Source organism: Triturus cristatus, chromosome 2_2, assembly GCF_964204655.1.
Source record: "Triturus cristatus chromosome 2_2, aTriCri1.1, whole genome shotgun sequence".
Taxonomy (NCBI): Eukaryota; Metazoa; Chordata; class Amphibia; order Caudata; family Salamandridae; genus Triturus; species Triturus cristatus.
In genome coordinates this window covers 720,591,752-720,604,498 of record NC_140582.1, presented here as the reverse complement: position 1 = coordinate 720,604,498, position 12,747 = coordinate 720,591,752, and the positions used below count along the sequence as shown (strand labels likewise).

The following is a 12,747-nucleotide window of genomic DNA, read 5'->3' as shown; positions in this document are numbered from 1 at the left end:
TATTTGTGTAAGATGACACTCATCCTGGTTTTGAGAGCCCTAATTTATGGCAAGATCCATGGCAGAGGGCCTCAATAAGTGTAGGTAGAGGTACACAGTTTCTAGTGAGTATTGAAGTGAAAAAAGTGTGGAGTTAAAGAGATCAAGTGATGTACTTTGCAACTGGCGAGAGAATGCTGGGAGAGTTGGGAAGTTTTTCCATCTAGAGATGGTGATGTAAATAGAGGGAAGTGGTATAGGTTGGCTACTGTTATGTGTATCATGATGTTGTCTGATGGTGCTGGAACGATTGTGCTTGTGGAGTAGGATAGATTGTTAGATAAATCATTCATCAATATACATTTGTAGAGCGTGCAGCTACCTAATCAGAGGTGTTCCGGTGCTAATAGTGGACTGATGAAAAAAAGATCGGCCTGGGAGACTACACCTGAGAAAAGAGGCAGGCTTTTAAGGCCTTCCCAAACTCCTGTTCTGTCTTGATCAGGAGCAGGTGGGCATGCAGAGCATTCGAGAGTTTAGCTGTCCTTACCTAGAAGGACCTGCCTCCTTGTCGTGTTTTGAAATATTGCGGAACATGAAGAAGTCACAGGTGATTGGATCTCAGGATCCATGCCTGATGATGGACCTTGATCTTATGGCTCTCTTCCAGCAGAAATCGTATGAATTTCCTAATAGATCGCAGCTTCTAAAAACAGGAGGAGGAGATCTGTCGTATTTGTGCCATAAAAAAGATATCCGTATCGAACCTGGTTCCCAGATTTCTCGTGGAATCAGCTGGGATTGGGAGAGGGTTCAGCGCCACGAACACCATAGATTAGATGGGGAAGCTGAAGACTGCCAGGTCCCCTTCCGGCACCACATTTCCCCTCACTTGAGACAGTTACACTGGCTCCCGGTGGCCAGGAGGATAGAGTTTAAGGCTCTGACTTTGGCCTTTAGAATCACAGGAGGCTTTGGCCTCTGTTTAATGTAGCATGGGCCAAGGCCTCCTGTGGCTCTAAAGGCCAAAGTCAGAGCCTTAAACTCTATCCTCCTGGCCACCGGAAATGTGGTGCCGGAAGGGGACCTGGCAGATCAACCTCACAGCCGCATTCTGTATTATGTGTAATCTGTGAATCAAACAGGCAGGAAGCCCTAGGGAAAGGCTGTTAGCATAATCCAACTGGGAGGTCACCAGAGCGTGGACCTTGATCCGATTGCTCTCTTCCGACAGAAATCATATGAATTTCCTAATAGATCGCAGCTTCTAAAAACAGGAGGAGGAGATCTGTTGTATTTGTGCCATAAAAGAGAGATCCGTATCGAACCTGGTTCCCAGAATTCTCGTGGAATCAGCTGGGATTGGGGGAGGGTTCAGCTACGCGAACACCATAGATTAGATGGGGAAGGTGAAGACTGATTAAAGAACAAGACCTCGGTCTTATCAGCATTCAGCTTTAAACAATTACCATACATCCATATTGAGATATTCTTCAGGCATTCCATGAATTTATTGAAGGCCGCCGCGGAGTATTCTTTAAAGGAGAACAGCAGCTGCATGACATATGAATGGTAGACTACCTTCACGCCCGAGATAAAATAAGGGTGGGCAGTGTGGCCAGGTAGAGATTGAAAAGCAGCGGGCTCAGGGCCGAGCCCTGTGGCACTCCGCACACCAATGACTTCGGTGAAGATGAGAACAGTTGAAGAAAAACCTGTTAGGAGCAAGATAGGACCGAATCCAAGAAAGCCCCTTGCACGCCTAGGTGGCTTAATCTCTTCAACAAGATCAGGTGTGCGACCATATTGAATGCTGCCGACAGGTCTAAAAGTACAATCATGGCTAAAGAGCTGCCGTCCACGTTCGCTCTCACTGATTCGGAGACTTCTAAAAGAGCGGTCTCCGTGCTGTACCCTGCTTTGAAGCCAGATTGAGAATCATGAAGGAGGCAGCTGTCTCTGAACCACCTTCTCTACGATTTTGGCCAGTGCTGGCAGCAGGGAAATAGGTCTAAGATTACTGAGCACTCCCAGATCAGCGTTTTTTGTTTTCACAATGGCAGCAAGAACGCCTGTTTCTATGTGGCAGGAAAGATGCCAGATTTCAAGGAGGAGTTCCAAATTTAACCAGGGCGCCATCATTCTAAAAAAAACAGGAAGGGCAAGGGTCCCCTGGGGAGCCAGATTTACACTTCAAGAGTTCCACCAACGAGTCCTCCAATGATATAGGGACAAATTCTCGAAAAGGAGAAGAGGGAGTCAGTTGGCAGTAGTTGCTGGTTAGCCACTAGCTCCACATCCAGTAGGAATCAGCAATAGATTTTCCAGATTTTTTCCTCAAAGAAATCCGACAGACTCATGCAGAGAGTAGGAGCGGGATGAAAGGTGCTATTCATTGCCGCCGGAGCGGTAAAGGATTTAATAATATAAAAACTTTCTTTAAACAAGTTTTTGGAGCTCTCAACATGACTTGCAAAGTATTCCCTGATCTTACTTTTTTCAAAGCCTCTTTATAGGCAGTTTTATCTTCAAGATTGTAAGACTTTCTCCAACAGCGCTCTAACTTCTTACAGAGGCTCTTCGCCACCCTAAGTTCGGCCGAGAACCAAGAGGCCGATGGCTTAGATCTGTTAGAAGTAACTGACCTTATTGGGGCAACTGTATTTAAGGCATTTGTGACCCACAGGTTGAAACAAGATGAGTCACTATCAGGATTGCCGGTCAGCTGTAGCACAGATTCCTGAAGTGCTGGCCCTAAGATCTCTTTTGTAACTTTCCTCCAATTCCTCCTTATTTCCATGATTTTCCTGTTTATTAATGGCTTAGCCAAGAAACCAGAAGTGAATGTGACCAGGAAATGGTCCGTCCATACCAGGTAAAGAGGGTCTTCCGCTCTAAGGTTTTGATTATTTGTAAAAATTAGGTCCACTGCGAGAGTGTCCAGCCATACTGGACTCAGGTGCTCGACGAGGTTGACAAACACTTTGACACGACGATCCCGCGCTTCCCGGCGTACACCCTGTTGGGCCTCCCAAACCCTGCGACATACCCACTCAAATCACTTAGGGGACGGCAGATGGCCATAGCGTTGGGTTCAGCGGTGCAGAATATACTTACTCATTGGCGCACTACCAACATCCCAACGTTTACGGGCTGGCTATATCGTTTGTGGCACGTCCTAGGAATGGAAAACTTACCCTAACGCTAGCCAGAGAGGGTTCCAAATATGGGGAACTGTGGAGGCCCTTTCTAGCATTGTTGTCCTCTGAGTTCAGAGAAGTCACTTGTCCCCGCTACCTACGCCTGCTGCGGCTGTCTGTGGAGGTGGGCGGAGGGTTAGGGCCTGAGAGGGGCAGAGTCCAGGGGGAAAGAGGGACAGATGGACGTGGAGGGGGGGGGGGGAGGGAGAGGGTTAGGGAAGGGGTGCAGGGAGTTGCTTCGTTATAAAGTTTGCTCCATAACTGCTAGCGTGGATCACGAGGGCATCTCCGGGTTGGTCCACGTGCAGTTTGGGCTGCGGTAGCAAAGGGCGGGGATAGTTCCTCTCCCAGAGACTGAGCAAGGGGTTCTTCGCTAGCGGGGTTGGGACCTGTTTGTATGATTTTCTAAAATTGCCAATAAAAGATTTAAACCATACATATGGCCCGCTCTGTGGGTTGGTGAGGTTACCCACTGAGTAAGGTTAAGACCATCTAATGTTGATGTTAGCTGGGAAGCATGAGGGCAATTCAGATCATCACATGTAGGTTGAATTCTCCCAGGACTGTAAAATTGGCATACTGTAATATCAACTGATCAATAGTATTGCAAAGATCTAGCGTACAACTGTAAGGGCAATCTGGTGGCCTATATAGCAGCAGTCCTGCAGAGGAAAAAGATGGCTTGACACAAAAGATCAAGCCCTCAATCTTGCCAATTTTGCCCAGGCTAAAGGGGAGATCTCCCAGCTGTCTTTTAGAATGATGGCAACTCCACACCCCCCCTAACCTATCCCCACCCGGTTAGTGCACACACTCCAAAATCCAGGGGGGACCTCCAAAGCCAAGTCAGGGTTTGAACCCTCCTTCAGCTAGGTTTCAGTTAGAAACATCAGGTCCCAAGTGTTATCGGCCAAGGAAAGCCAGATGTCCTCCACATGTTTCGGAAGAGACCTATAGTTAATAAGTCAGGTTCTAACGATTGAACATTTTTGGTTAGGGGAACTTAAGGAAAGTGCAATTCTCCCCTGCGGCCCTAAAGGCGCATCTAGCTTAAAATTACAACCCTTGCAGCAATACTCGGCACTCACTGACCCCAGGTCTAGGTGGGTCCTACCGGTGCAGGGATCACTATTCAAGGTTTGAGTCTCTGGACCATTTGATGGTCTGGGCATTTAGAATTTCGGCAGCATGGCTGGTGCTGGCCGTGGTCCGGACAGGCGCAGACGGGCTTGCCTTTGGCACGCCTATTGCGCATCCGCATCGTGGCTCACATTAAATAGGCACTGGGAAGCCGGTCTAATAACTAGACCACTAACCCAGCAAGATGCCATCTGGAAATGGCCCTGCCAAGTGGAGGAATATAACGATATGAGATGAAGGGGGATACCATGTTGATGTGTGTAAGTGGCAGATGCTTAATTTATTAAGAAGTGGTCAGAGCAACTGGAGAAGCCAAGGACTGCACTGGGTCTTCAAAAACATGTTCCTTTTCTTCTGGTGAACATCAGATGATAATAATATTTCTTCTGAATGATTAGATGACTTATGTGCACTGATACTCAATGGATGAAGGAAGGAGGGGTTATTGGCAAGTGCCTTAACGAGTAAGATGCCAACTCTGCCACCGTTTGTGGGGGTGTGAGGCAAGGTCTGTATGAAAAGTGTCAGCAGGGCTAATCTGAGCCTCTGTAATGGTTGACAAGTGAAATGGAGGTTTGTGAGAATTGAAAGGTTTGGTCGTATTGAATAATACCTGAAAGTCTAAGGTTTAGAAGCAGAGTGTATTAAGATGGCGTACACCCTCTACTCAAACGTGTGCTATTGCTGCTAGCAAGTAAGTCAATGCAGTATAGAAAGGTCAGAGCCACACACATTATGCTAGTGGCCTCCCTGTCCAGTCTTCCGTACCTTTGCCCCGTGTTCAGCCTCCTCTGGCCTCCTTCTTCTCCATGAACACTGTATCTGCCACTCTTCATGGGCACTAGTATCCATGAGCAGATGCAGCGGTTGGCTGTGATTCCATGGAGGTGTTCACTAGCCTTAAATAAAGACAGGGATTGCTCTGTAGCCGTCTCCAGTGTTAGCCTCCTCCTTTTCACCCATCTGAAGTTAGTGTGACATTATCCAATGCGCTGCCTCAGCATGAATTTTGTTTGGTTTTGATTTTGTTTTACTTGGAGGTGTCCCCCTCCCTCTCTGTTCTACTTTATGTTTCTTTTCTTCCCACAGATGCCATTACTGCTACTTCTTTCCAACAACTTTTCTTTCATTCCCCACCTGATGCAGTGTATGTTCCAGTGATATGGAACTGATGCAGGGATGATCGCTGAGAACAATTTAGTGGTGTAATGACATCAAACCATGGGGTTGAATATTACATCATGTTAGAGGTGCCTAAGCTGGTATATTGGTGGATGTAAATATATGAGATTTGAGCTACTGATGAAAGTAACTGAGAACATGGATAAATATGAGAAATGTAAAAAAAAAAATGAGAGAGCTAGGAAAAGGAAGAGGGTGCGTCCGTATCCCCTGTTATAATGTATGTGTAATCAATGGTGGACAAACCCAAGTATGTGTGGTACGATCACTGCGGTGCAGTGTTTGGGAACTCACTGGGTTAGTTAAAAGACCCCTCACACACCAACCTGGTTGGTGTCATGCTTCATCATTGGGGTCCCAACCGGGTGGCCGAATGCCCCCCGGTTGTGCTACGACGCCAGGTTATAGCAGAGCTGGTGTGGTGCAAAAGTGTGATGTGGTGTGGATTAAAAATACCTCTGAGAATCCTTGCCGTTCTAATTTTATTACTGGCGGCTCAGGATATGGTTAAAACTTTATACGTGATGCAACTAAGAAAGAAATAATTATCTTATAGTTGTATGTGTGGTGGGTCTAAATGTTTCAGCCCGCAAGAAAATCTATGTGGGGCTTTCTTCAGGACCAGTGAAAGTGGTGAGTGGCAAAGTGAGTAGTGCCACGTGAGAAGTGAAAAAATGAAAAACATGTTTATACCTACATACTCGCTAAGGTGTGTGGAACGGGTGTCTACGTACTTGCGGACACCGAAGCGAAAAAGACACTATGGATGAGCTTGATCGCTGATCGGGGTTCGGGAAGAGTGCGCTCCTCAGTCAAACTTTGGTTTCAGAGCTGCACCCGCCTTGTACCTATTTCGGTCTCCTGTGGTCCCGGATGGTGATATGAGAAATGCCTGAGAGAGATAGGTGTGCTGATCATTTGCAAAGAAATCTAATAGCCAAACATTCTTTACTTAAAATATCCTTCTTTAAAAATGAAAAAGCAATCGAGGTTCATATTTTGACTTTGGGAGAATTATCCTTCCACTACTAGGGCCACTGGGTTAGACTGATGTAGGAAATGGATTGGAGAGAACCTATGTACAAACTGTGGTGGCTTTGGCACTACTTCCATTTGGCCTCCAATCCTCTCCACTCCACTGAACTCCAAATCAAGCAGCCACAATCAACACCCGAGTCAGATGTGGGCAGAGGGACCTTGCATTTGGCAGTGCACAACCAATCACAGCATCAGGATGGTGCTAGCAAAACTCCTCTGCATCCCAAAAATAGGATCAGAGAGTCCAGACAAGTCTCCTTCATACCAAGCCATGCAAATATGCCCAGATGGGCGATTCCCCGAGGTCCACGAAGCACAGGGAAGGGGGCTCCTCTCTACCAGTACAACATGTCAAACCTCTTGTTCCACCACCAAGTTAGACAAAATGCCTACTTAGTACTATCTGGTGGAAGCATGTCTGTCAAATAGATACCAAACTCTGGGATTTTCTTGCAATCCCAATGTCAAAATAAGATTTTGGCCTCTCTGGCAGCTGTTGGGGAGGTGGGTTAGCGACCTTGTTGATCACTGCTCCACCAGGAACTTGAAATTGGTCGCATACCAACGATGTTTTAGCCAAAATGGTATTGTTTGGTACTATCTAACTTACCTTAAGTCAGATATACTAATTTTTCATGTCCAATGTAATTTTCGAGTAGAAAATGGCGATAGAGATAAACAGAACGCTATTAACCCTTACACTGTATTGAAGTGCCTGCTCAGAAGGAACAATTATTGGTCTAATATATTGATTCGCAATGGTATAGCTTTAGAGTGTAAACTACACAATGTGAATGTTATATTTCAACTTTTCTGTAGCTTATGCCTTTTACACTTGTCACAGTCCCTTTTAAACCGTGCGTAAAATACACGTTTTTCAGCCTCCGACCACCTGACCAGTTACAGGTCAGGGACAGAATTTCAACAAGGCCCAGCTGGACAGAAGGATTCAGTGGGAGTGGAGCCCAGTAATTCTTAGATGGCTGCAACATTCTACACCCCTCTCCCCAGTGCTCAGGACCCTAAGGGTTCTCCCGGCCACAGGACCATGCGAGGCTACTTGAGTGTGATTGCCAGGTATCCTCCTGTCATTCTTGCACCCAGAGGGACTATGTTCAACATTAGAATTGCCATTCCTGGGGGTGCACACGATCCCGCTGACAAAAATGAGGGGTCCTCATTTGTTGGGGCTTGTATGAACACCCGAGGGAACGTAATCCTAGGGATTCTCATGATCCGCAAAGTCTGGGGAATCACCTCGATTCTGCTCCGCGCTTCTGTTCATACTAAGTAATTGAGGGTACAGTGGGGTGCAGGATTTACCAGGGCCAAGCATTCTCTGCCACATACTTGCACCAAACAGAACAGGAACTTCAGAATGGCAATGCTTGCACCATCATGCTGATGTCCACTACTGTCCGATATTCTTGGAGCAAGGCACAGCTGCCGCTTTAATTAAGGGCAACACCACTAACAACTGTGGTAGAAAAATGGCGGGATAGTAGTGTAGAGGCCTGGGTGAAGGTGATGTCTCTGCCCGTGTCTGAACAGACCCTTAAGTGTGTAAAGTTATGCAATGCATTTATCACTAATTTATCTGTTAGGATTAGGACAATTATGGCATTTCAGATTTTTCTCATACTTTTGTTCATTCTACATTAATCTACATATGCAGTGAACCTTTAAAACACATTGTTAAAACTGGACTGACTGCTGCACTTTCCACACTTCCTGTACTACTTGTACATGAAATGTTCGAGTGTATTTTAGTTCCTTCAAAAAGTGTAGGAAATACAGGCATACTTGCATCGAAAGTGTAATGTACACTTGAATTTATGCAATTCAAATTTCTGCCAAAGAAAGTATATTAGAAGCCTAGAAAATATGTTTTATCAGATTATATTTTAAATGTTTCATTTTGCAACTGTGAAAAGGTGTAATATTCGAACACTGCTGCAATTTATCAAAAATAAATGTAAAAGTAACAGAGACTATTAAATGGCGTTCATATTGTACCTTGTCAACAATCCAGTGCCAAGCCATGGGTGAAGAAATTTGTAGAGAAATGATTTATCCATATGTTTTGAAGTGCTGAGAATAGTCTAGGAGAGAAAGCATATTTTTAATCAGCGTTTTTTTCACACAATATAATCATATTTGGGAAATGACATGATAATGGGGCCAATTTTATTAAACAGAAGGCAGATTCTGGTCCATTACCTACTAATGAGCAGTTGTGCGATGTTAAAAAAGCACAATTACTAGGACAAAAGATATTCTCAAAAAGTCCTGCAAGTGATTATGGCTGTAGGTCTTTTGTTAGTATGTATCAAATCAAAATCAAATTGTAGATGAAATTGCGCTGAACAATAAAGATAATAAAGAATTTTAAGGGAATGCTTTGATATCATTTCAACTGTCCACTTTGGTTGCATCATTTTCAACGCCAGGGTGCCCCGTTATGTGACAGTGGCACTTTATGAAGGTTATATTAATTTATCCACTGAAGTGATCTGATCAATAACTACACAAAATATAATGATATTGATGTATTTGATCAAAAGGGCAGGCACCACCCTAATAATCTAGCCAATTATGGGACTGATGTATTAAAGGGTTTTGCCCATTCTGAGTCTTTGGGGTAATGTTTTGATACCTAAATGTCTAAAGGCACACCTGTGCTACCCACCCTACTCCGGGTATCCTGTGTGTAAGAGAAGGAGCCGCGCTATGGACATCTCCTAAGTGTGGTACCTATAACGCCGTCCCTGGCAGCTGTATTTGCAAATCCCGAGCAGCACTCAGCGTGGCCTTTACTGAGGGTTTTATTTATGAACTCAACCTTCCCGGGAACTCCTTCTGCAACCAACAAAAATGTAGGCAGTTCCTTAATACTATCTACATTTTGCACACGTTAAAAATTGCACCTGTATAAGCCTGTCTGATGTGAAGGGAAACACCCTAGAGTCAGATGTTCTGTCACCAGGAGTAAGCCTGTGGCGCGAAGCAATATGTTATGTTAATGAGATATATACAGCACGCAGCAACTCGAAGAGTGTTCCAGTGCTAAAACAGGCATAGTATAGAGGCTCAGAGATGGCGCTGAGCACTGTTTGTACCAGGCAGCTTTGGAAGCCTAATTAAATAGCAGTAAGGACTCAGCAGTGAACTCCTCAGGGAGTAAGATTTAAGCCAGAAAGTTTGCCATAGTTTCCACCATGAACAGCTGCAAATCCCAAACCTTCATGGCCCTGAGAAGAACCACTGTAAAGGACGCACTCACTCCAGCAGACGCACCCAAGGTTGAATGTAACTCAGCTTCAGGCGGAGTGTGCAGACCACTCTCATTCTACAGATCAAGTTACAGTTTAGCATCTTTTTAATTGTGGGGAGTAAATTATTTATCTCCTCCTTTTCATCTTCATTGTTGGAAGCTTCTTCAAGTGCCTCAACCATATCAGAGTCAGAACTGAAAATGGCTTTCAATCTCGGATAGTACTGGCCTCGTGGCATGGGAACAGTAATGGAATTCTCCCAAGCTATAGGCTGTGCTCGAGTTATTACATAGGTGGAAATCTGTTGATTCAGTATCCTACAATGGAACGGATATCTATGGAGCGGTGGCCAGTGCTACAGTGGTCACTACCAGTGGGGCCTGTGCCAAAGGGGCTGAGGCACAGCTGAGAGACAAACTAAGGCCAATTGGGCCTGGTTGGTGCTAGAGGAGGGCCTGCAGGCAGAAGCCCACCTGGATGCCCAGATGAATCCATGGGGCCCAAAAGTGCACTAGAGGGAACCAGAACGGTTCAGAATACCTGCAGCGCCACCTCCTTAAAGGCCTCAATCAGCTGTGGAGTCCTCAATAGCCCAGGAAATTCATGCAGTTCCCGTTGCAGAATTGGGTCAGAATTGGATGATTCCACCAGAGTCCGAACCTTGGAGTGCTGACTGTCTGTCTTTTCCCTGGAATGGGAATGCCGTGATGGGGATTAATCCCATTTGGCTTTCTTGTGCTTGCAACAAGACCTGTTTTTGACTTTGTCTTGGACTCATCTGAGGACTGGAACCAAGACCGGGGATGACCCTATTTCTTGTGATTACAGAGCATGGCTTCAGGCTCCATGATGGCCTTCAAGGAGCATTTATCGCAGGCCTTCGAGTCATGTTTGTAGCCAAGTCACCAAAGACAGATGTGCTCTTGGGACCCTGGCCAACATCAGTTTCTTACAGGAAGGTTAAGCGGTTAAGTGGTTTTAGCGGGGGGGAGACATCTCTCCAAAATCGGTAAAACACCAAAAATTGAGGTGGCACTCCAGATCCATACCAAAGGGAATTATAAAACAGGAACTGTTGCTAGCACACATGTGTTGGCCTTGTATGTGGTTTGTGTCATCACTTCCGGAGGTGAGACAGAGCCAACACGTTGTTTGATTATACCACCTATCGGCTAGTGTAAACTACTGCAAAGTTTTGCAGATCCAGTTCCGAAGTATCCTTCAGGAGATTGGGTATTTGAACTAGCAAGGTGAACTATGCACTTCCTTGAGAAAACGTTCTTTGCAGTAGAATTTACCTGCAAAAATATTCTGTCCCAAACATTCTCCATATATATATTAAAAAGTTCCCAATTTTGTGAAGATGACTAACTTGTCAGGGTTTTAAAACTCAAACTTCACAAATTAGGAGAGGGCAAACATTTGCATAACTGCTTATGCCTAATCAATGATCACTTCCCAAAAGGATTTCTATAAAGATTGCAAAACAAACACTCACCCATCCTAGATTCCCAAACCAGGCAATGCTAGAGTACGCCTGTGACACTCCAGAAACATGGCAGTAATATTGGCTTATCTACAATTGGCATATTTAATTTACTTATAGGCCTTAGTAAACCGCACTACATGTGCCCTGGGCCTGTAAATTAAATGTTACGAGTGGGCCTGCAGCACTGATTGTGCCACTCACTTAAGAAGCCCTTTAAACATGTCTCGGACAAGCCCCTGCAGGGTCTGTGTGTGCAGTTTTAAACTGCCATTTCGACCTCGAGAGTTAACCTACTTGCCAACCCCAAGCCTTCCTTTTTATTACATGTAAGTCACACCTAAGACAGACCACAGGCAGCCCTAATAGCAAGTTTTACCTGTTCTGGTAGTGAAATACTCGTAAATTTGTTTTCACTACTTCAAGACCTATCACTTCCATAAGATAACATTTGGACTGCCTTATAACATTTTATCAGTGTAGTTTTCAATTGGGACAAGATAGGAAAATCAACCTTGGTGTCCCTGCACTCACAATTTGAAAAAACTAATTATGGTAAGTTGGTTCTTAAATTGCAGTTCTGAAAATGCCACTTTTAGAAAGTTTAAGTGTACTTAGGGGCACTCATCTCGTGTCCCATCTGTCACACTGCTAAGTGGGTAATAATTTCTCCCATTTTTGTTCTCCTTTGAACACTTTTGTTTTTAAATATCCTTTTGCAGCCTTAGAAACCAATGATTATGCTGATTATTTTCATTCATCCGAACTTTTTAGAGATCACTCGGGAGACAGCACCATTTCAACTTCTGTCTTTTATTCTCAACTATTTCAAATGACTACTGCATGCCCATCCAGGCTTTTTACAGTGACACGTGTAATCCAGAAATTAACGTGCAGCGGAATTGACTCATCTTTTTATACCCAATGCATTTCGAACCTACAATGGTTCTTCGTCAGGGGTCTCTACAATGAATGAATAAAAAACACTCAGCAAGCTGTTCACAGTTAACCTTAGTACATACTAAAAAATATATATGCAAAACCACTTCCTCACTTGTGCCCCTACTACTCCCATACCCACCATACTAAACCCGTCTATATAAGCAAAACCCATCCCATTACTCCACCACCTTCCCCTTCCCTCGAGATTCACTGCAAAACATACCTCCTAATATACAACCTCTACCCGTTCCTCATCCCCCCGCAGTTTCCCTTATAATCATTACAAAAAACGTGCTGCCAACAAAGCAAACTGAAACCACGTGTCTACCACCCAACATCTCAAGTTCAACAACCCATTTCCGCTAACAATTCTCCCCTTGAAATTCTAACATCTAAACGATGCTAAACCCACTTCCCCAACTTCCACTCATCAACACAAAGCAATTATGTACCTTATCGCGGTCTTAGCCGAAAGCCTGACCTTCTCGTTCACCTATCCCCATGT

General features: G+C 44.7%; 1 protein-coding gene across 2 annotated transcripts in view; it reads right to left on the bottom strand.

Moving 5' to 3' along the window:
• CYP4V2 (cytochrome P450 family 4 subfamily V member 2) overlaps window positions 1-12,747 on the bottom strand; it is a 344,463-nt gene that overhangs the window by 172,344 nt on the left and 159,372 nt on the right. For both annotated transcript variants that reach the window (XM_085641978.1, XM_085641977.1), the window contains exon 3: window positions 8,556-8,641. In XM_085641978.1, coding sequence (XP_085498104.1) covers window positions 8,556-8,641 — 86 coding nt within the window. The remainder of the gene's footprint in view (window positions 1-8,555; window positions 8,642-12,747) is intronic.